General features: G+C 41.8%; 1 protein-coding gene and 1 long non-coding RNA gene across 7 annotated transcripts; one reads left to right on the top strand and one right to left on the bottom strand.

Annotated features, from left to right (window-relative positions):
• The first annotated feature begins 51 nt into the window (after window positions 1-51).
• acss2l (acyl-CoA synthetase short chain family member 2 like) lies at window positions 52-19,466 on the top strand. Of its 2 annotated transcripts, XM_051952958.1 has the most exons (19): window positions 52-295; window positions 420-568; window positions 644-839; window positions 4,303-4,394; window positions 6,340-6,443; window positions 8,679-8,751; window positions 8,858-8,933; window positions 9,956-10,040; window positions 11,032-11,169; window positions 12,156-12,326; window positions 12,412-12,545; window positions 13,663-13,795; window positions 13,881-13,937; window positions 14,576-14,656; window positions 15,398-15,506; window positions 15,639-15,707; window positions 15,878-16,054; window positions 17,539-17,613; window positions 17,684-19,466. In XM_051952958.1, exons 2-19 carry the CDS (start codon window positions 445-447, stop codon window positions 17,809-17,811), a joined length of 2,022 nt encoding a protein of 673 aa, XP_051808918.1. In that variant the 5' UTR covers window positions 52-295; window positions 420-444; the 3' UTR covers window positions 17,812-19,466. The 2 variants fall into 2 exon arrangements, with proteins under 2 accessions (XP_051808918.1, XP_022065559.1); XM_022209867.2 differs by having other exon boundaries at window positions 53-568.
• LOC127535320 (uncharacterized) lies at window positions 15,318-26,880 on the bottom strand. Of its 5 annotated transcripts, XR_007944174.1 has the most exons (4): window positions 23,782-26,880; window positions 23,695-23,723; window positions 18,932-23,551; window positions 15,318-16,041 (listed from the first exon to the last, which is right to left on the bottom strand). It is a non-coding gene; the product is annotated as an uncharacterized LOC127535320 (long non-coding RNA). The 5 variants fall into 5 exon arrangements; XR_007944171.1 differs by having other exon boundaries at window positions 18,932-23,188; window positions 23,273-26,880; XR_007944172.1 differs by having other exon boundaries at window positions 18,932-23,075; window positions 23,273-26,880.
• Between the last annotated feature and the right edge of the window lie 845 nt (window positions 26,881-27,725).

Below are 27,725 nucleotides of genomic sequence, written 5' to 3'. Positions count from 1 at the left end.
TGCTGTTATTTTCCATCTCTATTGTTTGTTTTCTTTTTTTCTGAGAGCTCCCATCTCCCTCCCTGTCAAACCAAACCTCTCCGAATCCCTGTATTCATTCTGCTGCACACCTCCTCCTCCTTCTCCTCCTCCTCTTCCTCCTCCTCCTCCTCCACCCCCTCTCTTAGAAACATAATGTGATCAGCAGGCCAGGGAGGGCGCATCCAATGAAAAAGTGGGAGTGCCGCAGGCTGCAGGCCGATTGGCTGCCCTGACACTAAGCAGACTGAGCAGAGGCTGCAGATGGGGATTAGAGGTGGGTCTCTGCACGCTGGGCTGACTGACTGTGTTGCTTCAGTGCAGGAGGCCTCCTCACCTCCTGACAGATCAGCAGTGGCTCCAGATTGACCCGCTTTCTGACTTCCCCTCTGATGATCCAGGTCTGCCTGCGTCTGTCCTGCCACCATGGTCGTTCCTGAATCTCAGGACAAAATGTTCTACCCTCCTGCTGACCTGCAGAGGGATGCTCATGTGCCTGACTTTAACTCCTATCTGGCATCTTACAGGAAGTCTCTAGAGAATCCAGAAGGTAGGTCAGACACATCTGTATGTTCAGTGCTTCCTGGCTTCCAAATGAGCCCACAGCACCTCCACTTTGTTTCAGCTTTCTGGAAGGAGATTGCCGATGAGTTCTTCTGGAAGAAGCCGGCGACGGGGCCGATGCTGCAGTACAACTTTGACGTGACAAAGGGGAGCGTTTACGTGAAATGCATGGAGGGGGCCAAAACCAACATGTGCTACAACGTCCTGGACCGGCATGTGAAGGAGGGCGGCCTCGGGGAGAAGGTGGCCTATTACTGGTAAGCTGCAGCAGAGTGAATGATGGATTTGATGGGAAACTCTGCCCGGAGTTATGTCAGGTATTCCAGTCAATAACAACTGCTGTGTCCTCTCTGAGCCAACAGCAGCACACCAAAACAAACCTCCTGTCAGCAGCCCGCCGTCCGTCTGCTCAGAGGGAAAAGAACCTCTGCCATGAAGCTTAAACACAAATTTAAACACATTTCAAATGCAGTTTGCTCGATAAAACATACAGCATTGGTTCAAGAAGATCCTCATGCATCTGTTTGCAGAATAAGACTGAATCAGCACGCATCACGTTTCAGAATGTACTTTTTCACACTAAAACAAAGGAATCATTGGGAGTTGTGGTTAATTATAGGTTATTGTGCTGTGATTTTACTGGTCACTGGAGATCAAACTGAGCTGAATGTGGAACCTGAACTAAGATGAGTTAGACACTCCTGGACTAAAACCTCATTTCACCATAAATGCTGTACTTTATGTTGGTCTGAAGCTGCATTCTGGCACATATTTGCTCTGTCAACTGGAGACGCTTAGCAACCAAGAAACAGTCGCCCTACCAGCTCAGCTGTATAGGGGTTTGATGGAGCTGGAAAACACCCGTACAAGTGTCTTAATGCTGTTTGCACCACATCTAAAGCAGTTCTGTAACACGTCTGCTGGAGTGTTTGCGTATCCTCCTCGTATGGTGAGCTGCATCCGTCTCTCAGCTGGTTTGTTTTCACCTCCAGTTAAACACTTATACGACTTTCACCCACGCCTTGTCCAAACACAATTTGCAAAACTGTTTCAAACTAAGAACAAAAATGACTGCAGAATGTATTTTACAATTAAATGTGTGTTTGCAGTTAAACAAAAATGTCAAATTGCCACCCATAAATACAAATGTGAGCATTCAAGAGGTTTCACAAGTGGTTTAACAAATCAAACCAACGATTTAAAGCCGCGGACATGAACTTAAATCCCTCACAGAAGACAGGAACCAGTTGTAGAGCCTTTTCTTTAAACTGTTTTCGCATGGCAGATGCTGATAATTATCTGGTTTATTATACAAGATGTTTTGTGTTGTGGCATTTTCTTAAGCCTGGAATGTTCAAATAACAACTGGTTTGAATTTCAAATGAGCTCAGCAGCGTGTTTTGTGTATTAGTGGTTGAGCGAATAAATCAAATTGAAAAAAAAACATTATTAGCTGCTTCAAATGTTGCAGAAACATTATGTTCATAAGAGTTTGCATTTTCTACAATAACTGTAAGCATCTTACATAATGAGGAATCTGTGTGATTCTACTTTTTCTCCTTTTCAGGCAAGAAAAGACAAAGCTACTGAAAATCAGAGGTCTAAAAGAAAACCTAGTAAAATTCAAGCAAAAGTAAAATTTAAAAAAAAAGGCTAAAATCTGTCACAGCACAAAGTTCAGGAAATGTTACATTTTCAGCTTTGATTCGCTGTTAGCTGCTGTAAAACGTGGCGTCAGTCGGAGATATTCTGGAATTTGTTTGAAGTATCTGCAGCTAAAAGCGGCTTCACCGTGTTTGGGTTCTATGGCTGGAGACCGCAGAGGTTTAGTGGGTTCATAGTGGAGAAGCTTCCATTACTCCAGTCAAAGCCCAGTTCTGTGACTGGAGTAATGGACTTAGTTCTGATTTTAACAAAGATCTGAGAATCTGCAATTAGATTTTGTCAGTTCTCTACCTTATCTATAAGCCACTTTGTTATCATCTAAATCAAGGGAGTCAAACTCCTCTTAGTCCAGGTTCCACATTCAGCCCAGTTTGACCTCCAGTGACCAGTAAAACCACAGCATGATAACCGATAATTAACCACAACTCCTCATGGTTCCTTTGCTTGGTGTGAAAAAGTAGATTCTGAAAATGTTCACATTTAAAGAATTATCTTTTAACAAAACATCATGAACATCGTGAAATTTCTGAAGAAAAATAAATTCAGTTTCAGCAAAATTCAGCCTCAGTTTATCATTTCCACATTACAACTCAAAACTGGTTTCTGACACACACTTCCCAAAAGGAGAAAGTTCCCTGCGATAAGGTTCCTGCCAGCTGGTTGGAGGGTTCTGGCTTCTGTCCCACACCGGAGGCGAGCTCGCTCACTGTCTGCTGGCCTCTGAATCACTGCGCCACAGTTTTCCAAAAAACTGCCCTGTCAAGCATTCAACCCTAATATAGACCCAGCAACAACGGGAACAGGTTATCTCCCCGATGAACTCATGGAGCACACAGCTTCTGAGATGAAAGGAAGCAGGTTATCTGGAAAGACGAGAATATGTTTTCAAAAAGCCAAACTCCTGATTGGAACTCTGTAACTGCACTGCAAAAACTCAAAATCTTACCCAGTCTATTTGTCTTATTTTGGGTCAAAATGTCTCACCCCACTTAATTTAAGATAAATTCACTTAACAAGACACATTTCAGCAGGATGGAGGGACTTGTTTTAAGACAATGCATCTTAAATATCTTGTTAAGTCAAACAATCTTGAAATTATCTTGCTTTGAGTTGAATTTTACAAGAAAACGTGTCGTCCTGCAGGTCAAAATTTACCTGTTTTAAAGTCTAAAATGTGGAGAAAAAAAATTTATTTTCCACAGTGAAACCTCTTATGTCCACATTTTGAACATTTTTGGGAATTTTCTGAACATTTTTTGGTGGAAAAAAGAAACGTTAAAAATGTTTCTTTATGAACAAAATCCAGCGAAATTCGCTGGATTTTGGTTGATTTTCTTGATTTTTTGGTTGATGTTCTTAAAGAAAATATTAGAGGTTTTACTGGTATATACATAATCACTTTAGATATTTTTAGGATTTTTTTTGGAAGATTTTTACTAATTTTATGAAAATATTTACAAGATTTTTTTTGCCAAATTTGTAGATTTTTAAAAAAAAAAAAAACTTTTAAGGAAAACGTTTAAGGAATTTGCAAATATTCAGAAATTTGGAGGATTTTTTTGCTGATTTTTTCTTTTCAGACAAGGAAACAATATTTTTTGGTTCCCATAAGTGAGGACAACAGGAGGGTTAAGACATCTCAAATTAGGAGGTTACATGAAAGCAAAAATCTATTTTTGAGTGGAAAAACTGCTAGCTTTTTTTTTTTTTTTTTTTTTTTTTTAGCATGTCTGGCTTATTTTAAGACACCTAAACTTGACAATCCTGGTAAAATCTAGCATAAAATAAGTTTTCCCAGCTAATTTTAAGATCTCAGTATTCTAAATATCACGTTATTTCAAGAATTCTCACCAAGCCATTTTCACTCGTTCTACTGGCAGATTTTTTTTCACTTATTTTAAAGTAAAAGTTCCTTGAGACTATTTTTTTTCTTGTTTTGAGAGGAGCATTTTTTCCAGTGCAACACACACAGAGACCTGCATAGGTTTTTAGTCAGATTTTGTTACACACCAATAGACCTAAAAGTGTTTCTGCTCTTTCGTGTCGTCTTCTCAGGGAGGGGAACTCACCCGACCATCACATGACCATCACCTACCGCCAGCTGCTCAGTCACGTCTGCCGCTGTGCCAACGTGCTCAAGCAAATGGGTGAGAACACAAAAATATTAGCAGTATAATAGGTATTAACACCCAACAGAGGAAAATATGATGTAAAAATCATTACTTCTTTATAATCATTGGTATTAATCAGCACTTTTTACTTTCAGAAGGTTTGGGCTTGTGGATTATTAATGCCATCTAGAGATGAGATGAGAATACATTTTCAGATTTTGCTTTGAAAACTAAATTGCACAACATGACAAATGCAATAAGAGAAGTGCAATACATTCCTGAAAACTAAATAAGCTAAAACAACAACACTAGAATAGAAAAATCAATAAACACTCTATATCTTCAATATATAAGTATAACTTTCTGTAGCTAAAATCTGAGTGCAGAAGTATTTAAAATCCAGGACATGGGCATGAACAGCGTTTCCAGTGACAGTAATAGGGTTTCCATGTTCAAATGGGTGACGAATTAAAGGAAAACGCAACATAAAATGGGCCACCACCAGTCTCCAGAACAACTCCAGTGTTCCTTCACATGGACTGTTACGTGCTTTTGAACCCAAAAGCAGACAGACGGATGATTGATAAGGATTTAATAATTAAACCAAAAACCACTCCACATGGGAGGCACAGAAGATAAACAGAACGGGGATTAAAAAAAAAATGGAACTAAGGGCGACGAACCAGGCGGCCGTGATGGGGACTAATAAAACTAAACGGGAGTGACTCACGTCTTTAGTCCAGGGGGTCGGAAGAAGAGGCAGGAACAGAGGAGCTGGGCCGGGCAGGACGGGACAGACGGGGATTGATGGTGGGGTCGTGGCTGGGACTGCAGGGTGGGAGAAGCCAGAGCAGACGGGAGGAGTTCAGAGCGGAAGGGGAGACTGGAGCAGACGAGGGAGTCCGGGGCAGGAGGGGAGACGGAGCAGACGAGGAAGTCCGGGGCAGGAGGGGAGACGGAGCAGACGAGGAAGTCCGGGGCAGGAGGGGAGACGGAGCAGACGAGGGGAGACGGAGCAGACGAGGGAGTCCAGGGCAGGAGGGGAGACGGAGCAGACGAGGGAGTCCGGGGCAGGAGGGGAGACTGGAGCAGACGAGGGAGTCCGGGGCAGGAGGGGAGACGGAGCAGACGAGGGAGTCCGGGGCAGGAGGGGAGACGGAGCAGACGAGGGAGTCCGGGGCAGGAGGGGAGACGGAGCAGACGAGGGAGTCCGGGGCAGGAGGGGAGACGGAGCAGACGAGGGAGTCCGGGGCAGGAGGGGAGACGGAGCAGACGAGGGAGTCCGGGGCAGGAGGGGAGACGGAGCAGACGAGGGAGTCCGGGGCAGGAGGGGAGACAGAGCTTTGAGCAGACAGGTGTGACTCTTACAGAGAACTGCAGGCAATGGCCCAGCACTCGGTGGTTGGCAGAGCCATTCTTTTTGTGCCACTGATGACAGATTAGGAGCAGCTGTGCTCCTAATCAGATGGAACTGCATGCTGGCCACGAGCGCAGCACAGGAGAGGGAGGGGCCATGACATTGACTTTCCAAATCTGTGAAACTCTACAGGAGGGATGAACACCATTTCTTTAAAAGACAGTCCCTCATTCAGTGTTTCCGTGACGGTTATGAAGAGAGTTGGTCCAGAATCTCCCATATGTGTTCAGTTAGGCAGAGATCTGATGACTGTGAAGGTCACTGCACATAATTCACATCAACTCCATCAAACTATTCAGTGACCTAAGGATGGTTGGAAGAGATCGCTGCCATCCAGACAGAAATGTTTCACCGTGGTTCATTTCACTTCAGGTTTTTCCTTTAATTTGTCTCAGCTCAACACATATAGCTTCATAAAGTACATCAGTGTACGTACAGACATACAGAACATCGTCTGGCTCACGTAGAGCATAACTGTTGGAACCGAGCTACCCAGACGCATCAAGTTACTGAATTTAATGGTTCACAAGTTGAGAATCACTTCTGTTTGTTTCTTCTGTTGAGGTGTGAAAAAGGGCGACAGGGTGTCCATCTATCTTCCCATGATCCCAGAGCTGCTCTACACCATGCTGGCCTGTGCTCGGATAGGTGCTGTCCACTCCATCGTGGTAAGACATGAACCCACCGTGCTCACAAACTTCACAGGAATGAGGAGGGCTTAAAAATAACTGTCAGGACCACCTCAGACTAAGGACAGGACACAACAGATGGTTAATAGTAAAGTCTGTTAGAGGACAACACACATAGAACTGGAGTTACATCCTCATGCTAATGCAACTATACTGGAATATCAACAACTCAGTCGCGGTCTTCAGTGTGTACGTGTTGCAACTCAGCTGGATTTATTGTTCCTAAAACATCCTAAGAAAGTTCAAATAATGTGTTCAGGAAAAAGCAGAAAAAAGAAATAACTCATATCTGATCTGTTCCCAAACTTTGGTTCAAAGGAAGTCGTTTCTGCAGACAATCAACATATAGTCCATTAGTTGTTCTGACCCCATTTCCACCATAAAACATCAGCTGAAGCTGAGCTCCAGCAGTTATCAGCAGTCTGCTGTGTGAACACCGGCAGCACCTGCACTCCAGTATATGGGTCACATTCTAACCGGCAGATTTACAGCTTGGGAAGGCATCAGAGTCCGTGCCGTTTTGCGAGCCTGCCAGCACTATTTTAGATATTTAACCTTCTTCTTCCACCCAAAGGTTAGCAGCCCTGTTAAAAATATCTGCAGGCAGCAGCTCCAAGGTGGGTTCTTTTTATGACTTGCAAAGGGTTGTTTTTGGCAGACGGGGATGCAGGCGACCTTGTCTCTGCCTGGTCATTGTTTTATTTTCTCCAGCTCGGAGTGTTTTTTTAAATTCCATACGAACAACATGATGATATCTGGGCGATTGCCAGACTGTTGGAATCTCTCATGGCTGTTAATATTAATCATGACTCAGCTTGGCATTGAATTCAATCACAAATGGAGCCAAGCAGCACCGAGCCAACGCCGCTCATGCAGAGACATTTTGCTGAGTCCTCAGTGACCTGATTTATATTTGTCACCAACACTGAAACTTTATACTCTGTGAACTATTAACCTTGGCCAGAAAACAAGCGTCTGGAAGGAGGGCAATGACATAGAGGAACAGCTAATGGCTGTCTGGTTCATTATGTAAGATTATACAAGGTTACATCTATAAATGGTGAGGAGAGAGAACAGCATTAACACAGGTCATATCTGAGAGACTGCAGCTCCAGAAGAAGGATGCACACTTCTACCTTCCCAAGACTTTAAAAAGTTCAGACACAACTTGTAAACTCATACTAGGAGAGCTAAAAGAGCTGCTCTGAATCTATTTTTAAAAGTTTAGGAATTATTCCAGTTTACACTTACTGAAGTCCTATTTTTTGGTGCTGACAGTCAGAAATAACAATGTAAAATGCACCAAACACGTGAACATACTTTTTGTACAAAGTGAGTTTCCATTCCAGCAAATGGTGCCTAAAGATTTTTTTAAAATCGTCATTTTTATTTTATTTTTTTTAAATCGTCATTTTCTGAATGCTCTGCACCAAACTGCAGACATTCACATTTCCAGACCGGCAGGAGATCACAGTGGAGCGTTTATCTTTCAAAGAGACGGGGATTTACCTCAGGAACAGAGTGAACGCTGGACGCTCGTCATCACAGGCGTCCAGAAACATGGAGCCACTTAAAGCCGAATGTTGCTCCACGTCTGCTGGATGTAAATAAGCCAACGTTGGCTGGAAGGTTCAACCTACTCTGAGATATGTTAATTTAATGTTTACAGGTGGTTTACGCTGCCTCCAAGTGGCTGAAAATCAGTTAATTAGATACAAAAGCACTTTAACTGGGTATGGATGGATGGATGGATGGATGGATGGATGGATGGATGATGGATTTACATTTACATTCAAGATAGATAAGGAAAGAATGTAGAAAAGAGTGTCATCTGTATAACGATGGATGTTTATGCAGCGCTTCCTAATAATATAATCAAAGGAGACCATGTACAAAGTAAATAACATTAGTCCCAACACAGAACCCTGTGGAACTCCATAAATAACTCCAGTGTGGGTGGAAGAATCATCTTTAACATGAACAGACCAGAATCTGTCTGATAAATATGATTTAAACCAAGGACATGTGATTTGTTTGTAGAAAAGGAAATGTGCCAAAAAATGCTGGTTTCTACAAAAAAAAGGTGCAAAAATTGCTGGTATTTGCAACAAAATGGAGCATTAAAGGTTTAAAAGGGAACACTGTTAAAGTAGAATTAATAAACATGAAGTTTATACAGCTTCTTTCATCTTTTCTGTCAATTTCTGTGTTCAGTTTGCAGGTTTCTCCTCTGAGTCTCTGTGTGAGAGGATCATGGACGCCCAGAGCAGCGTTTTGGTGACGGCAGGTTCGTTCAGAAATTCACCAAAACCAGGATGTTATGTGTCGTTATTCTTTGTTTATATACCTTATTATCACCTGTCTGTCTGTCTCCCTGCTCCTCCCTCTGTCAGATGGCGTTTACCGAGGAGAGAAGCTCATTAACCTGAAGCAGATTGCAGACGAGGCTCTGGAGAAGTGCCGGGAAAAGTAGGTCCAGTTTGCCGATTCTCAGCGGCCGCCTTTATTTACTTCAGGGAGCTGCTGGTGACGGCACAGAGCGGGAACATGAGTCACTGGACACACAAACACGCACATCAGGCCTATCAGCTGCTATCAGAGATGCTTTTTACATTACCAGGTTGCCGGGTAACGTTGCCGAGCAATTAGGGAAGCCTAAGCTGCTCGTCTCCCGCGGCAACGCAAGCCTGGCAGAGGAATAGAGCATGGTGGGAAATGGTTGGCCGGGTATCAGGGGTACAGATGTGGTTTTGTTGTAGAATTTTAACATAAATATACTAGTATAGTGCAGTTTATTGTTATATATTCATGAGTCCAAACAACGCTCATATTTTACACTTCATTTACTTAAAACCATCAGATTTTGTCAATGTTTCACTTCTACTGTCATCTGCTGTTACCGACACTAATACAAATAAATAACACCAGTTTCAGATAATATTCATCAGAATCTGTCCAATATTATTACTTTTCTATCAGTATCTTACTCAAGAAATAATCCATACAACAGCACTGATGTGTGCTGAATTATTTTAAATATCCAGAAGAATTTGGACAATCTTAACTAATATCTATATATGTTACTCCTTTTTCACAACTTATATTTAATAAATGTTTGCATGGTCGACTTTGCTGCTGTAGAAATTCTAATTTTCCTGCTGTGGGATTAAATGCTCGTCGTATTATGTATAAAAATCTAAATTACCATCAAGGAACCCATGAGATTGGGGCAAAAAAGAAATCTGAGGCACTGAAATTTTCACACATGAAAGATGTTTTTAAAAAAACGGAAGATTATATGTTGGACAGTCTTGATTAAAATTCAATGCTGAGGCTGTTGTATTTGGCCCTCAGAAACACACCGTCTAACCAGACAGTTACTCTGGGTGGAACTGATATCAGTTTAGTTTAAAACCCCACAACATAGCCAGTAAGGAAAGTTTTTTTTCCTGCTTTTAGTGCCTCTGAAACTTTTATTTATTTCCTCTCAGAGCGTCCTGCAGCGTCACCAAATGCCTCGTCGTGAAGCATCACGCGCTGAGGACAAAAACTGGAGCTGCATGCAACAAACTGCAGGTAAACAGAGAATACTGAATACTGTAGTTTTGTTCGGAAGATTTAAAACATCTGAATTAAACTCAAAAGACCTGAGCTTAGGTTGGGCTGCATTTTAGATTTCTTCAAGTTATTTTGGAGAAGGAATAACCAATAAATATAATAGTAGAAAAGTGTCTAATACCTCTTTATATTATTTATTATTGTTATTTTTATTTTATAGTTATTACTGATATAATTTCTGTTTTCATTCCTATGAACAATAAGCTCTTTTTGAAATTAAAATTATGTCTGCATACGTTCGAGGAGGTTAATTTAAATCAGACAAAGATGTAAAGTGAAATAAAATGCACGAGTTTGTTTGATTTTTGTGAATGCATAAGTCCTATTACAGGAATATATATGACTAAGAAGACCAATTTAGCATTTTCTCTGTCAGTATATTTTGAATTATTGCACACATTTTCACAAAAAAATGAAAAAAACACGACAAACAAATGGACAAATGACTAAAGTCAGACAAAAAAACAAAAAAAAACAAAAAAAACAACAAAACTCCCCAAAATATTACAAATGAGACACAAAATGACAAAAAAAAAGCAATCTAGTATTTTACTTTATGATGAAAACAACTTGAATTTATAGTTTTTCTCATTTACAATCTGCAGTTAATGTCTTCTCTTTAATTTAAAAAGGGCCGGTTTGTGCCGGACTCTCCTGTCTTAAGTGATGTTAGTGCCTCTCTATCATGGCCAACATTGCTTTTTTTTTATTTTAGTCTTATTTTAGCAAAGTATCACATTTATTTCTCAATACTTTTCTGCTATATTCACTGCATTTATTCTCATGGATGTGATTTAGGTTTAGTTTTGGTATCTTTCACAAGAATTTCCCTCAGAATCAATAAAATTTTAGCTTTTGCATCCAGTATTTGAGCTTTTTAATCCTGTTTTCAGAGGCATTTGGTGCTTTGTCGTTCCTGCTAACGTGTCGGTTGGTGTGTTGCCTTCAGACGCCCTGGGACGCCCAGTGTGACGCGTGGTGGGACGAGGAGATGAAAGAATCTGCTGAAGAGTGTGAACCCGAATGGCTGGACGCCGAGGACCCGCTGTTCATCCTCTACACCAGCGGCTCCACCGGCAAGCCCAAGGTGAGGGTTTAAACACACAGTATCTGTTAGACGCATCACAGGATCTATTCTGGATGCTGATAAGCCGGTAATGACGTTAACCGTGCAGCTTTTACCTAATCTGCTGTGAAATAGTGAGAATTAATGTTTTCTGAGGCTAAAAGGCATAAAGAGAATCCTGAAGAGTTCTCTGGAAGCTGTACGTGTTCTATTACACACACTAACGCAGCACTTAGAGACTTATCTGATGCTCTGAGTTTCACACCATCATGTTTGAACCACTTAAACCTGTAAGACCCAAATATAGAAAAAAATAGAAAAAAAAATTAAAATAGAATAAAGCAAAAAAGCATACATATATTATGTATTTTTTAGTAAAATATACGTATAAAAAATCTAAATTATAATAAATATGATATAGAAAAATGAGAAAAAATGTAAAATAGAATAAAATAAAAAAATCATATATAATGTGTTTTTAAGTAAAATGTATATAAAAATATCTAAAATATTATATATAATATGGAAAGAAATGAGTAAAAAATAAATTGTAATATATATATTTACTTTTTTGTAAAATATATATAAATAAATATAAAATACAATATATGTAATTTTTTAGTTTAAGCAAAAATATGTGATATATATACATATATATCATGTACATATATAATAATATATATATAATTGTTAATTTTTAAGTAAATATATAAATAGATTTATATAAACCATAATAGAAAAAACTGCAAAAATAACACACACACACACATAATATATAGAAATAATATAAAATAGTAATTTTTTAAAAGCAGAACTGATGTATTTTTGCAGCAGTGTGTTTTAAATCCAGTTGTGCTCTAACCTGCAGCCAGCCTTCACTCTGATTTACACTGTGGAGGCTTGTTTTCGGCCCCAAAATGAAGGTCAAATCCTACAAAACAACACTTTTCCGTCACCCCAACACGAATGACACACACTAATAACCTCCTGCCTCCATGTGTTCTCAGGGCGTTCTCCACACCGTCGCCGGCTACCTGCTCTACACATCACTGACCTTCAAATGCGTCTTCGATCATCACCATGACGACGTGTACTGGTGCACGGCCGACATCGGCTGGATCACCGGCCACTCCTACATCACCTACGGACCCCTGGCTAACGGAGCCACCAGCGTTCTGGTCGGTCATCAGACTGAACATGTACACGTTAAAATCAAAGCGTGTCCGCCGTGTGTTTCCCTAAACGTGTGCGTGTTCATCCCAGTTTGAAGGAATCCCCGTTCACCCTCACGTCGGCCGGTTCTGGGAGATCATCGAGAAGTACAAAGTGACCAAGTTCTACACGGCTCCCACAGCGATCCGCCTGCTGATGAAGTATGGGAAGGAACCTCTGCAGAAGTAAGTCCATGCGCCTGCAGCTCACACAGATGGAGTGTTTTCATAAAGTTATTCATGAAGCTGCAGGCAGAGTTTGACCTTCAAACCTCAGAAGTGTTCCTTTGCTAGATTTCCCTGTTTTCACATGAAAACAACTAGATTTCCCAAGACTTCCATCACTGTGCTCACTGTTTATGTAACATTTTGCTCAAAAGGGAATAAAGCAAAACCTACTGTCATGGAAAAATGATTAGAACACGCTTTTTTTCTTGGCTGGTACCACTAAAGGTACATTACCTGCAGAATACAATGAACAGGACTTTAAATGCAGCTGATTCCATCATACTTTATGTCCTATCTGACCTGCTCCAGCTTCATTGTATTCCAGGGTACATAAGAGACCATTTCCTGTCATCAGCAGCACATGTAAAGGTCTAGAGTGGTTTCCTGCTGACATTCAAGCCGTAGAACAACTCAGAAGTCATCAGTTCTCACATAACGCCTAAAACTAAAGGATTATGAGAAGCCACAAAGGCAGCCATCATGAGTGAGAGACAGGTAGAGAAAAAACTGAAGATCTCCAAGACAACCATTCATTACACCAAGAAAGAACAAACCCAGCATGGTTCTACCAAACTGCTAGCTGGTCAGGAAACGTCTTTCTACCACCAGATGACCATCACTCATCTGTTCCTGTCAAGAATCATCCTCAGACCTCCAGGAACCTTAAAAATGAGTGAAAACTGTGGAGAAATGGGACTTGTTGAAGCTGGTCTGAAGTCACACAGGGCAGGAAGAAGCCCTTCATTAAGGAAAGGCAGAGGAAAGCCCGGTTACTCTTTGCTGGGATCACAAGGATTGGACTGTAGATGATTGGGCTAAGGTTCTCTTCTGGGATGAATCCAGTTTTCAGTTGATGTCCACTCCATCCATCTTACTGGTTAGGAGGAAGCCTGGAGAAGCTACAAACCAGACTGTCTGCCCCTACAGTAAAGCATGGGGGTGGATCAGTGACCATCTGGGGGAGTTTCAGCCTGGGTGGAACAGGGAGAATGAACCAGGTCATGTTTGGGGCTACTCTGGAAAACACTGAGCGAGTACCGTGAATGGCATTTCTAAAGGAAGTCTGATTCTTCAGGTACGACCTGTCCAGTCTGAGGATTCTGGGTAGCGTAGGCGAGCCGATCAACCCCGAGGCGTGGCAGTGGTACCATGAGGTGGTGGGTCAGGGCCGGTGTCCGGTGGTCGACACCTTCTGGCAGACAGAGACGGTGAGAAACAAACTCAGAGTCAAGCTCGTGAAGTTTCAGACAATGTTTTTTGCTCCTTCATTGGTTGTTCTTTAATTCTCTACAGGGAGGTCACGTTCTGACTCCTCTACCTGCTGCTACGCCTCTGAAACCAGGATCTGCTGTAAGCGACACCTCCTTCCAAATATATCCACCTCCTCCTATCAGTGCCTTCAGTAAATGACATTTTATTTTATCCTTTTAACAAAATCAGTGCAGAAAATGCAGCCTGCATTTCCATATGCTGCTTAAAATCCAGGTTGGAAGCATCCCTGCAGTCACAGTGCAGCTTTTTACCCTTTTTTATCTATTTTTATTCTTATTTGCACTGCTGCTAATTGTCGTGTTCTTCCAAACAAATTTTGTTGTACTTGTGCACAATGATTGTAAAGTCTCTATCTTTATATTAACCCTATTAAGAGAGGTTGTAAAGACAAAAACAACCATAAAGAGGTTATACACAGTCCAGTTAAAAAAAAAAACCTTCATCATCAGTCCTGATCCTGCACTAGAGAGACAAATTGACCATAAAGAGCCAGAAAATTACCACAAAGGCACACAAACAACTGCAAAATCAGCAGCTCCAAATAACATAAGTCTAAATGTATTCTTTTGATTGTCAGATAAATCTATATCAAGTTTTTTTTATATATTCAGTGTCAGATTAAGAAAAATTCACACTCAGGACCTTAAAGACAGAAATTTCCTTTAAAAAAACACTCTAAAAATGTTATATATGTTAATAAAATGTTGGCATTTCAGACCTTTCCTTTCTTCGGTGTGGAGCCGACCATCCTCAACGAACACGGAGAGCAGCTGGAAGGTGAAGCTGAGGGTTATCTGGTAGGTTTCAATGCAATAAAACCTTCTTTTTTTCTGTAGAAGCTTAACATTAACAGATTCTGTTAAATTATTTTGGCAAAATGAGCAACATTCCAGCTGCAGGCGACTAAATCACATCAGAAGTGGAGAGTTAGTTTACTGAAATATAAAACCAAAGGGGACAAAAAAAATAAATAAATCAAGATTTAAGTTATAATCCATCCAAAATTTCTACAGCAAACAGGTTGTAAAATGGTCCCACCCCCTATAAACAATGCTACTCCAACTCTACTCCAATCACCTGTATGTAGACATTTTGAGGTGAATCCAGCCTCACGGGACCTGAAGATACGGCCTCATAGGACGTGAAGATACGGCCTCATAGGACGTGAAGATACGGCCTCATAGGACGTGAAGATACGGCCTCATAGGACGTGAAGATACGGCCTCATTGGAGCTGAAGATACGGCCTCATAGGACGTGAAGATACGGCCTCATAGGACGTGAAGATACGGCCTCATTGGAGCTGAAGATACGGCCTGATAGGGGGTGGAATCATTTTTCATACAACTATAATACTAGATATACATCAGAGGTTAGTGTACTGCTAATATCTTGTGGTGTGGTATTGACTTCGTTGTCATTAACTTATTTGACTCTACTGAATTGTAGTGATGAACTCTTCTTCAGTACTTTAGAGCTTTAATGAACATTATTAGTGTTAATATCAGCAGTACTAGCAGCAACACATCTCTTCTTCAGGTGTTCAGGAGGCCCTGGCCTGGAATAATGCGCAGCGTGTACAAAAACCACGAGCGCTTCGAGAACACCTACTTCAAGAAATTCCCAGGCTTCTACGTGACCGGCGATGGTGAGACGTAAAATCAGCTTCACGCACAGATTGAACATCACACTGCTCTGAATGTACAGCTTGATTTCTCACTAAAATACCAAAGAGTCTCATGAGATGGAGAAACATGCAACTTGTTTTGTCCTCCGTCAGGCTGCAGGCGGGATAAAGACGGCTATTACTGGATCACAGGGAGAATAGACGACATGCTCAACGTGTCAGGTACTGTTCTGCTGCTTCCCCTCAAAACTTTAAAAATAAAAAGGTTCTTACGACATCAAACTGAGCTGTTTTTGGTCCATAACTTCAACTTAAACACGTTTCCTCCCCAGAAGCCTTGCGTTTGTTCGTCTCTTCTGATGCGTGTTTGTGTTTTTCGCCGTGTCCTCCAGGCCACCTGATGAGCACAGCGGAGGTGGAGGCGGCTCTGACGGAGCATCCAGCTGTGGCCGAGGCCGCCGTGGTGAGCCGACCTCACAAGGTGAAGGGAGAATGTCTCTACTGCTTCGTCACCCTCAAAGACCACCGAGAGTTCAGCCACATGCTGGTGGAGGAGCTGAAGAGACAGGGTGAGGCTGGTTTGATCAGGGATGAAGGAAAAATCCATCCAGTTTAGCATTGTTGACACCACTTACAACACATCATTTTACAGAATAGTTGCATTTCAGCCGTTAGTTTTAATTTCACACCATGAATTGTTCAGAACTTGGTTAACACAGTGATGAATCGTATAAATGCCTGGATTTCTGAACTTCTGATGGTAGGAGCTCCTGTTCTTCCACCATTTTTGCGAGTGCTTCCATACGTGTTGTTAGAAAAATTTGGAGGTTCACAACACAGAAATTTTCTGCTGGAGGACGGTGTGAGGGGTGGGCTGCTAAAATGAGCTGCACGGACCTCGTGGACGTCCATCCATCCATCCTCTATACACCGCTTTATCCTCACTAGGGTCATGGGGGGTGCTGGAGTCTATCCCAGCTGACTCGGGTGAAGGCAGGGGACACCCTGGACAGGTCACCAGTCTGTCACAGGGCTACATATACAGACACACAATCACACTCACATTCACACCTACGGACAATTTAGAGTAATCAATTAACCTCAGCATGTTTTTGGACTGTGGGAGGAAGCCGGAGTACCCGGAGAAAACCCACGCATGTACAGGGAGAACATGCAAACTCCATGCAGAAAGATCCCAGGCCCACCCTTCGTGGACGTGTCAAGCACAAAACTTTAAGTTTTAGCCTATGTGCTTGTTTGTCACATGACGGTACAACATCCAATCAGAAGAGGAGCAAAGTGCTACTGCTCTGTGACAGGAGGAGATCTGACAGCTGGTCGCTTGTTTGATGAAACCACAGCAGTTCAGGCGTACAGGAGAGAAAGCATCGATCTCATTACACTGGTATCGTTCAATATTGATACCAAAGTTAGCATCGATACGCCCACCGCTACTGTCTTCATATTTAGTGCATGCACAGTGATGCCACACGTTTGCACCACTGTTCTTGTAGTGTTGTCATATTTATGTTTTTTTTTATTATTGCCGTTTTGTTGTTGTTGCTTACGTTACAGCTTTGAAGGCTCCATATTCTACTCCTTCGCAGCACATTTTTCAGTGTGTCTTCCAAGAAAACAGCTCAAAATACTTCAAAAATGGTTCATTTCACCGTGACTGTATGACCCCTGGTGTTAGACCTGTTCTAAATGGGGTGTTTAGTTGTAAATGGGTTCTCGTTTAGCACTGACACTCAGCTGTTATAGAACATAAAACTAATCAAGAGGAGGTTTAGTAGCATCATAATCTTCAGCTGCAGTTGAACCAGACTTTAATGCAGTCAAAGGAAATCTAGCTAGAATAAATGCTGCACCTCTCTCTCACTTTTCTTCATGTTTTATTAATTTTACTTCTCTGTGTTTCAGCTCATAATGGATTTCTCAGCTTCCAGTTCATGCATCTAGAGCTCAGTAGTAAAAAAACAATAAAGCTTAGAAACTCTCTGTCCAAACAATCTCTAAATAGAGTTCTGCTCTGTGCTGATTCTCTTCTCAGTGAGAGAGAAAATCGGACCAATCGCAACACCAGACTTCATTCAGAACGCCCCGGCACTCCCGAAGACTCGCTCAGGTAACAACTCAACAAGCTCTTTAACCAGCTTCATCCTCCTCCTCCTCGTTAACATCCGTCTCCTCCTCAGGGAAGATCATGAGGCGAATCCTCCGGCAGATCGCCCGGAACGAGAAGGACCTGGGCGACCTCTCCACGCTGGCCGACCCCAAGGTGGTGGAGGAGCTGTTCAGCCAGAGATGTGAAGCTGCAGCCTGAACCGGCGGACCTTCACTTCTGTAGCATGAAGACAATCACAAGCTGCTGGTCCTGGATCAGCGTTTCAGTGTTTGTGTGCACTATTTGGGACTGAATGATGTGGCCGGGGATCAGAAAAGATGTTTATGTTTTATGTGGAGAAGGAGGAGGATGATGATTAATGTGTGCAGATGTGTTGATACGGGGTTGTTGGAGGTTTGGGCCAAAATGTCGCTCAACTGAACAGAAATCTAAACGCAGCATGTCATGTTTTATTAAATCGCAACCTTTCTATTTAACATTGGAACATCTCCACAACACCAAACACACTGTATCTGAAATTAGAATTAGTAGAATAGAGTAAAGAAGCTGGTTGGAGGTGGTTTGCTGTCCACCGTTCTTTAGGACTTGGTAGGGCTGACAGACGTTTTTGGGGGACAGGATCGTGTTGACGGACATCCAGTGTCTCATTGACGTTGGATTGTTGACATATTGGGGGAGTTGCTTTGTTAAAATGCTAAAAGGCAAAAACTATCAGTATGAGGTTTTCATCTTGGTATCGGTGGGCTTTGACATTGATGAAACGTAGATGGGGTCTTTGACAATGCAGACGACTTCATAGCACTTCCTTTATCAATGCTAAGCACATCTCTATAGAGCTAAAACCAAAAATAATCAATGAACAGAACCATCCTCCATCTTGCTAGTGTCAAATAAATGTGGACGGTCACCAGCTGGAGCCAGTTTGTCATTGGATCAAGGCCTTGGCGTGGTTAAAGAGTAGGGATGGATCGATGACCTTCTTGGTCGATTATCATCGTCGATATTTGCCATTTTTCCAATTATTGGTATTTTATCAACTGATTATTGGTAAATTTGCTACTTCAGGTGTGATGAAGCCTCCTCTCTCAGCCTGTTGTCACACTGTGGGGTCTGAAATGTCTCTCAAGCAGCAAAAACTGAACAGGAAATGAAAAAAAAATTGCTAATCTCACAGTGGCTAAGACTATGCTAACGCTACGCTAACCCTATTTCAGTGACAGAAGTTTAGCACAAATATTGATCAAACCATCAAAAATTAACACCGTTTAAGGAGGTTTTTCCTCATGTTGTGATTTCATCTGACCCACAGAAAACTTACCAAGGAATTAGTCTGATCCTTAGATCCTCTAAGCGTTTACAGCCCCATCTTCATCTTCATTCCAGATCTGGACCAGATACGGACCTTTGTTCTAAACCTGCACACAAAAATACAGAAAGGCACATTCAATTTAAAACAATTCTTCTTGTTTTTTGTTAGAAGCCGAAGCAGCTGATGGTCAAAGGAAAGTCTGTGGTCAAACATCCGATTCTTGTTCCTTAAAGCCAACTTAGTGGTTAAGAATTAGTCCCCAACTGAACGTATTTTTGTGCACTTTTAGCAAACTTTGATCACCTTCTGACAACAACAATAAAACAGATTTTGAAGGGTTTCTCTCGGCCAGTAAAGAAGACCTGCTGCGGTTATGTTTTCTGTTCAGTGTAACTCTTGAAGCTTTTCTCGTCTCATTTTGTTGAAGGAAGAAATTCTGCTTCTATTTTCAAATCTTGAACTAGAAAGACCTGCTTTGCACTGCTTGTTTCTGACTGATGTATATTTCCAATCTGTGAATTAAATCCATGTCCTGAGAATGAAACGTTCCATCCGTTTCTTCCTTGGAGCTCAGCGGCTGATTGGCGCCCTCATGTGGCAGGAATCGTCCTCTGCAGCTTCACAATAAAAGCCTCTCCTGTTGACGTTTCTGCCTTAATGATGCTCAGAGCTTTGATGATGTGATCCGAGCAGCAGGGAGCAGAGATTACAGGGCACCAAACAGGTTTCATCTCGACAGCAGCGGGCGCCTTTTGAAATTACGAGCATCGGTTGTGTTGAAAAGGAGCGATAATGTGTGTTTTTGGGGAGTTGATTGCAGCAGGTTGTTCTTAAAGTAGATGACTCGGTTGTCTTCTCGGGTTATGAACGCTCTCTGGACTCTTCCTTTGTCTGTTTTCCACCCTCCTGTCACATGAAGCAGCCGTGTGGTGGTGTAGGTGGGGAGGACAAGGACGGGAAAAGAGACCCGGTGTTACATCATCACCCCCAGCAGCAGGAGGAGTGGTTACCATGGCAACCTCCTCCTCATCCTCCTTTTCTTCATCTTCCTCTTTGGTCCCAGCAGCAGTCTGCAGACGTTTTGTAACCCGACGCAGGAGCTCCACGTTTTTACACTTTTGTTGTTTTTTCCTGACTTCAGTGTTGACAGGAGAACGAACCAGCTTCAGGGGAAAATTGATCATTGTTCACTTAAAGTGCGGGCAAACATGCAGGTTTTAAATGAAAATGCAGATTTTAAATGCGCTTATAACCAACTGACCCGTTCTAAAGTCTGAAAATGTGGAAAAATATATTTTCACAGTGACATTTATGACCACATTTTCAACATTTTGAGGAAATCTTTGAACATTTTTTTGGTGAAAAAAATAAATGTTAGGAATGTTTAAGAACATTCACAAAAAATGACGAGTCCCCAAACCAATGTGTTTGCAAGCATTTACATAATTCAGAGACTATTTTTCTTGGAGTCTTTTCTTTAATACTTCTGATCAAAAAAAAAAATCCTGGTAACACACATTTTAATTTCTGAAAATTAAACACGCCGGTAATATCAGTGCCATCGGATGGACTTAAAGAGTTTGATTCCTCTAAGCAGGAACTGGACATTCAGCGTTGCTGCTTCTGAATTTTAAAGAAAAAGAACTTGAATTTTCCAGTTTTTCAACATTTCCTAGTGAGCTTTTAACAGATGCAAAATCTAAAACAACACCCTGTTATCAGCGAGTTGTTCTGCCTTACTGCTGGCTTATTTAATAAAATGAAACATGTATTTTTTTGGCACAGTTTTAGACACAACAAGCTCATAGATGTATTGCTAGTTTTACTGAACAAGAAGCACTTTCAAAAGTCTCAAAGAAATATCCGTGGATGAGTGAGAAATACTGATGTAAGTTTAGTTGAAGTGGGTTATAAACTGATCAGAACAGACTCTAATGTTGGCCTGGTTTTGATCAGTTAACCCAGAGCTGCACTGATGTTTAGAACTGAAACTGGGTCAACTTCTGCACACAGACACTGGAGTTACATTAAAAAAAAGAGTTCTGACTCGTGTTTACTGGGTCACAGTTTGACATAATTTGGGTCGCTGCAGCGCTGACACTAAACGGGGTGAGTTTTAATCAGTGCTAAATGTGTTATTTTATATGACTGATTGGATTATTTACCCTGAACTAAAACACTGTCAGACCCCAAATTTACTGTTAATTGTACAAAAAATGTGTATGTGACACTTAGAACAACAGAAGATTCACATTTTGTGAAACATCCTCTTTAAAATGAAAAACATCACACATGAGTTATTCCATCTGAAATCACCAGGGCCCTTCTGTTGGACCATAAACCAAAGATATTTAATAATATATTTGCTAAATTTTAGATTAGCTCAGTGGAAACATTCAGCTCAATTGATCTGAGCCAGTAAAACCACAACATAATAACCAATAAATAACCACAACTCCTAATGTTTCCTCTGTTTTAGTGCAAAATGGTTCACATGTAAGGAATTATCTTTCTACAAAACATCATGAACAAACTGAAATTTAAGTTTCATCTACATTCATCCTCAGTTCATCATTTCCACATTACAGCTCCCAGATCACAGAGTGTCCACAAAGGAACACAACATTTAGTCACCTGGAAGTGAACCAGAGAGGATTTACTTTATGATCAAAATGACAACAGTCAGATAATAAAAACAGACAAAAAAAAACAAGTATTACAAAAATGAGACAAAATGACAAAAATTAGACAAAGTTATAAAGCGACCAAAATAACCGACAAATGACAAAAAAACTACAAAGGGAGAAACAACATGACAAAAACAGACAAGCAACACACAAAAACCCCACAAAACGACAAAAGCGATGCTCAAAACGAATAGAGCGAAACACAAAATGAGAAAACTAAGAAACAAACGACAAGTCAGAAAAAAACATCAAAAACAAGATAAAATATGACAAAAAGACACAAAATAACAAAAGTGAAAAACAAAATGACAAAAAAATTAGGCAAATGACGTGAAGCAAAACAAATGGAGACAAAACACACAAAACACAAACGCTCATAAAGAAAAAGCGAAACACAAAATGACAAAAATCAGACAAAAACACAAGTGAGACAAAAAGGAAGCACAAAATGACAAAAACATGAAACAAAATTACAAAAATGATCACAGAAAACAACAAAAGAACAATCTATTATTTTACTTTCTGACCAAAACAACTTGTCATGGTCTAGAAATGATTTTAAATTTATAGTTTTACTAATTTAGAATCTGCAGTTAATGTCTTCTCTGGAATTTTTACACTTTGAGGGCCGGATTGGACCCTCTGGAGAAAAATGAAGATAAAAAGTAAACAGATTACATATTCTAAAGTTTTTCTTTTATTTTTCATCTTGCCAATGATTTAAAATCCATAAAATTGGATTAGCAATTATAATTGATGACTTTTGGCCCCAGAATTGTGAGTTTTAGTCATGAATAGCTGGGAAAGACGGGAGAAAAATCTAAGATGATAAACCAAACAGATCCTCCATCTCATCACACACCATCAGTCGTTCTGCTTGTTATTATCAGACATCAGATTCTTGTAGCCGCCGGCTGATTTAAGCAGATTAAATTTCACAAACTGTGACTTCAGAGGCTGAGAGGAGGAAGCAGGATGGTGCTGAACCAGCAGAGAGAATGATATTGACATTCATCACCAACCTCCAAACACACTGAAGGAATGAATTATTAATGAACTGCTGCTGACTCCAGATCTGCCTCTAGAGGACAGGAAATGAACTGTCACTACCGACTTCTAAAAGGTTTGTGTTTGTTCCTTCAACATTCATGGTAGATTTGACTGTTTTCACCAGAAAAATTACCTTTAGAAAGACACAGGGTGGACATCTGATAATCTTAGGACCACTGTTCTTTCATAAGGCAAGAATGTCACTTATGATGCTGCCTCCACCGTGCTTCACGTCATGATGCTGCCACCTCCGTGCTTCACGTCATGATGCCGCCACCGTGCTTCACGTCATGATGCCGCCACCTCCGTGCTTCACGTCATGATGTCGCCACCACCGTGCTTCACGTCATGATGCTGCCACCTCCGTGCTTCACGTCATGATGCCGCCACCGTGCTTCACGTCATGATGCCGCCACCTCCGTGCTTCACGTCATGATGTCGCCACCACCGTGCTTCACGTCATGATGCTGCCACCTCCGTGCTTCACGTCATGATGCCGCCACCGTGCTTCACGTCATGATGCCGCCACCTCCGTGCTTCACGTCATGATGCCGCCACCGTGCTTCACGTCATGACGCCGCCACCACCGTGCTTCACGTCATGATGCCGCCACCTCCGTGCTTCACGTCATGATGCCGCCACCGTGCTTCACGTCATGATGCCGCCACCACCGTGCTTCACGTCATGATGTCGCCACCACCGTGCTTCACGTCATGATGCTGCCACCTCCGTGCTTCACGTCATGATGCCGCCACCGTGCTTCACGTCATGATGCCGCCACCACCGTGCTTCACGTCATGATGCCGCCACCACCGTGCCTCATCATGATGCCGCCACCACCGTGCTTCACATCATGATGCCGCCTCCATCGTGCTTCACATCATGATGCCGCCTCCACCGTGCTTCACGTCATGATGCCGCCACCACCGTGCCTCATCATGATGCTGCCACCACCGTGCTTCACATCATGATGCCGCCTCCATCGTGCTTCACATCATGATGCCGCCTCCACCGTGCTTCACATCATGATGCCACCTCCATCGTGCTTCACGTCATGATGCCGCCTCCATCGTGCTTCACATCATGATGCCGCCTCCACCGTGCTTCACATCATGATGCCACCTCCATCGTGCTTCACGTCATGATGCCGCCACCACCGTGCTTCACATCATGATGCCGCCTCCATCGTGCTTCACATCATGATGCTGCCACCACCGTGCTTCACATCATGATGCCGCCTCCATCGTGCTTCACATCATGATGCCGCCTCCATCGTGCTTCACATCATGATGCCGCCACCACCGTGCTTCACCATGATGCTGCCACCACCATGCTTCACAGTGCGGATGGTGTGTTTATGAGTGTTTAGTCTAATTGTTGCCATTGTTGTTGACATTCAGTTTGTTCCAATGAAGAGCAGCAGACATAAAATAGCTTGAAAATAAACACTTAAATGCATGTAGATGTGTTCCATCTCTGAACCAACACTGAAATGGTTTCAACAAAAATCTACTCATTTCTGCTAAGGCAAATTAATGGGAGTAGGTTTTATTTAAATGTTGGGGTTGAGTGTTAAACAATTTATTGCGTTCTGGTGAATTTTTGTGCATCAAGTTGTGTCTTTTCTGCAGGCACCAGGTGACAACTTAAAACATAATTCACTTTATAAGTTCTAATTCTGTTTTCCACATTAGATTTAGGTAAAAACATGCAAAAAGTTAAAATGGAACTTGCAAAACACAGAATAAATGTGGAAAATTCTGGGCATTTCACGCACATTTTGGAATTTTCGTGTTTATGTCTCACTTTTGGGTAAGTCCTCTTCAACCTTGTCCTGAAGATTAAACCCACAGATCCTCCGCCTTTGTTTTGTTGCTTTTGTGGCGTCACATCGACTCACTGAGACACATCTGAGCTGCCAGAGATTTTGTGCGACTTTAAAGTTTCCTCGCCATACGTTGGAGCCTGAGTGGCGACAGAAGCCTGCTGTGACAAACAAAGATGTGAAATGAATGTGTGTGTTTTTGTGTTTTTGTGCCAGCGGCATGAAGAAGAAGAATCAGACTGGGCACATCCAAAGCAAATTGGACAAACAAAAGAAGAATCAAGGAGGCACCAAATGAATGGCAGCTTTTTGTTTTTGCTCCTCTAAAGACAGACAGATGGTCCAACTGAACTCGAAGCCCGTCGGACAGTTTTCATTTCAGAGTGTGTTGAGGAGGAAGCCTTGAGATGATAACATGACGGAGGCTGGTGTGATGCCTGCAAGCTGTCAGACTGAGCAAAATGCTACAGATGTGGAACCTGCCTCGTTTGTTTGCACATCAGTAGAAATGAGACATTTTGATACATTTCCATTTTATACAATGTCAGCTCTTGTTTTTACAACATGAAAGTGGAATATATTGTAGTTTATCTGACGGCTATATTAACATTTTTAGATTGCAACCCCTTATAAATAACTGTTGTAGTTGTTGCTTCTTTTCTGTTTCATGTGTAAATGAGCAGCTTTTTCCTTCTTAACGTGAGAGAACACTACTCCATATGAAAACAATTGTACAAAACATTAAAATCTGACAGACTCCTCCTTGTAACACCCTTTTAAAAACACCCCCCTCCAGTGAAAATCGTTTTTTTCTTTGTAAACATGTCCAAATGGTGTTTTATATTTGCTAGAAGACGAGCAAAATAAGCAGTGAACACCATGGCGAAACATTTCCACCTTAAAAAACTGCAGCACGTCAACGACAGAAACGTTCAGATTCAAACTTGGAGGGTTTCTTACGTCACAAACCCAAAGAGCCAATCCAGACAGCTTACAGGGAAGAGCTTTCTTTTTCACTGTACCTCTTTAGAATCGATTTGTGGTTTGAACGTGTGTTACCTCATGATGCTGCCGCCACCGTGCTTCACATCATGTACAACCGTCTAAGACAGTGGTTCTCAACCCTGTTCCTCATGACCCACTGTCCTGCATGTTTTAGATGCTTCCTTCTTCCAACACACCTGACTCAAATGATCAGCTCGTCATCAAGCCTCTGCAGAGAACCACTGGTCTAAGTAACCTTTAAAGAAACAAATATTTTCCAGCCTTTCTTGACATATTTGCAGACTTATGCTTTTAAATAAGTATTTCAGAGTTGCATAGAATGTTTATATTTTCTCTTCATGATGTAGTTTTAGGCAGAAGTGCTGATGCAGGAGTGACTGGACCTTCCAGATACAGGCGAGTTTATACAACGATGGAATAAACTATAGAACTTGATACAAAATATCTGAAAATTCAATCAGTTACAGCAGTTTAATTGGCTACTACTGTGTCCATGTGGAGGCAGCATTTAACCTTTAAATAACTATTTAATGGAGCTGCTGTGTTCTTTTATTTTCATTGTGTAGTTAAAAACCTGGAGCTCTGTAGCCTCTTCAGGACTTACTTTGGAAATTTTAAGCACATTTTAGCAATATCAGCTAAAAATGAGTGCTTTTGCTTTAGCTAGGTCAAATTGTAATGGTTTTTCGGTCACAGATGTCTCCAGACGCTGCCGTCATGCTCTTCTGTAAATGTTTTATTTGCTGCCAGCCTGAGCGACGGCCCTGCTGGTTCGGCTCAGGGTTCAAACGGTCGTCACACTCCTCCACACAAAGGCGCTGTCTGTTTACTCGTACAATAGTGCATTTCTGGTGGAGCTAAAACAACCCCTGCCACCAAAAAAAAAAAGCCTGACATCCAGCCTCTGCCGCGCCGCCTCAGCAGCTTAAACGTCCTGGAAGCTCCGGCCTGCCGGAGCCTCGACTGGAGGGTGAATAATGATGTAACAGAGTCAGGAGGACTGAAGGGCCTCCCAGCAGAGATCTCCATGGATTCTCCTCGGGGCCAAACCTTCCGCCGCGCACGGGGCTTTTTGTACCGTTGGCATGACAACCTCCCGGCTAATGGCACAGCCGGGCCCATTGTGAGGCTCATTGTCTGCCGGAGGCCTCCACTCACAGCTGCGGGCTCACGCAATTTAAGGTCCAATTTTTGACAGATTGGACGCTGAACGAGGCGGCGAGGAGCCTCTGAAAGGTTAAAGCTGTCAGCGGGACACATGGAGAGCGACGGCCGTTTGGTAAAATTGATTCAGATTGTGTCTTTATCCGTGTCGGCCTGCACACGCTGGCTTTTAACTGCAGGTCGCTTTGTGTTTTAATGAAATTTGAAAGTGAACAAGGACAACCACTCATTCACTGGAAACTCATGGATTCTCAATAATCTTTCAGAAAACAAGATGCAACCTTCGGATTATTAAATGTTGAAAAAGAAGTCCATCAACCTGAAATTTGTTCAGTATTTACTCTCCTTTTTGCTCCGTTTTGGTCTACACCACCTTCAGATTAAAATTTTAAACAAATCTGTCTGTAACTGTCTCAGACAAGCTCATGTAAGTGAGTTTATAAATGTATTGTTTTTTTTAATACTATTTTATATTAAATTAAGTTCAGAGTACAAAATGTGATTAAAGGGTATAAATAGTGTTAAAATGTTTTTAACGGCGCTACCACAAACGTTAAAAATTAGAGGATGTGAGGTCATAGATTGTCACATGACCGGATATAAAGCCAAGGCGCAATCCCCTGTGCATTGTGGGTGTTGAGAGAAGACGTGGACACGCAGCCCAAAATGTGCATATGGTTTGACAGGCACACACGGTAATTGAATTCACCTTATTATTGTGTATTATTATGACTTGGAGAGGAGCATTTGGGTCATGTTGTGTTTTGTGTTTGTAGTTTTCACGATGTCCGAGGAAGAAGGAGAGATTAAAAAAATCTTCTAAAGACGTCCGTATGAAGCGTGGTCTTTTAATGCCTCAAACCAGTGCGCTTACACTGTCTCTGCAGCTGCTTAATTCTTCACTAATTTCATCAAAGGGGATAAATGTGAATGAATCTCAGCATCCCATCATAAACACCATCCAACATGCTAAGACAATTAGAAGTCTACAGAGCACATCTCCAGAGTCAAGTTTCCACCAGTTTCTGCAGTAAAATCTTAATAAGAGTTTCAGTTTTTTAACCGTCTGCTG

The sequence above is a fragment of the Acanthochromis polyacanthus genome, chromosome 9, assembly GCF_021347895.1.
Source record: "Acanthochromis polyacanthus isolate Apoly-LR-REF ecotype Palm Island chromosome 9, KAUST_Apoly_ChrSc, whole genome shotgun sequence".
NCBI classification, from domain to species: Eukaryota; Metazoa; Chordata; class Actinopteri; family Pomacentridae; genus Acanthochromis; species Acanthochromis polyacanthus.
The sequence above is the reverse complement of the archived record's forward strand: the minus strand, read 5'-3'. Positions and strand labels throughout refer to the sequence as shown.

Excerpts from the sequence above, each read along its gene's own strand:
- acss2l (XM_051952958.1), top strand. The coding sequence starts at position 445 with ATGGTCGTTCCTGAATCTCAGGACAAAATGTTCTACCCTCCTGCTGAC. Across the intron at positions 840-4,302 it reads GAGAAGGTGGCCTATTACTG|GGAGGGGAACTCACCCGACC; the intron begins GTAAGCTGCAGC and ends TCGTCTTCTCAG. Across the intron at positions 12,546-13,662 it reads GGGAAGGAACCTCTGCAGAA|GTACGACCTGTCCAGTCTGA; the intron begins GTAAGTCCATGC and ends CTGATTCTTCAG.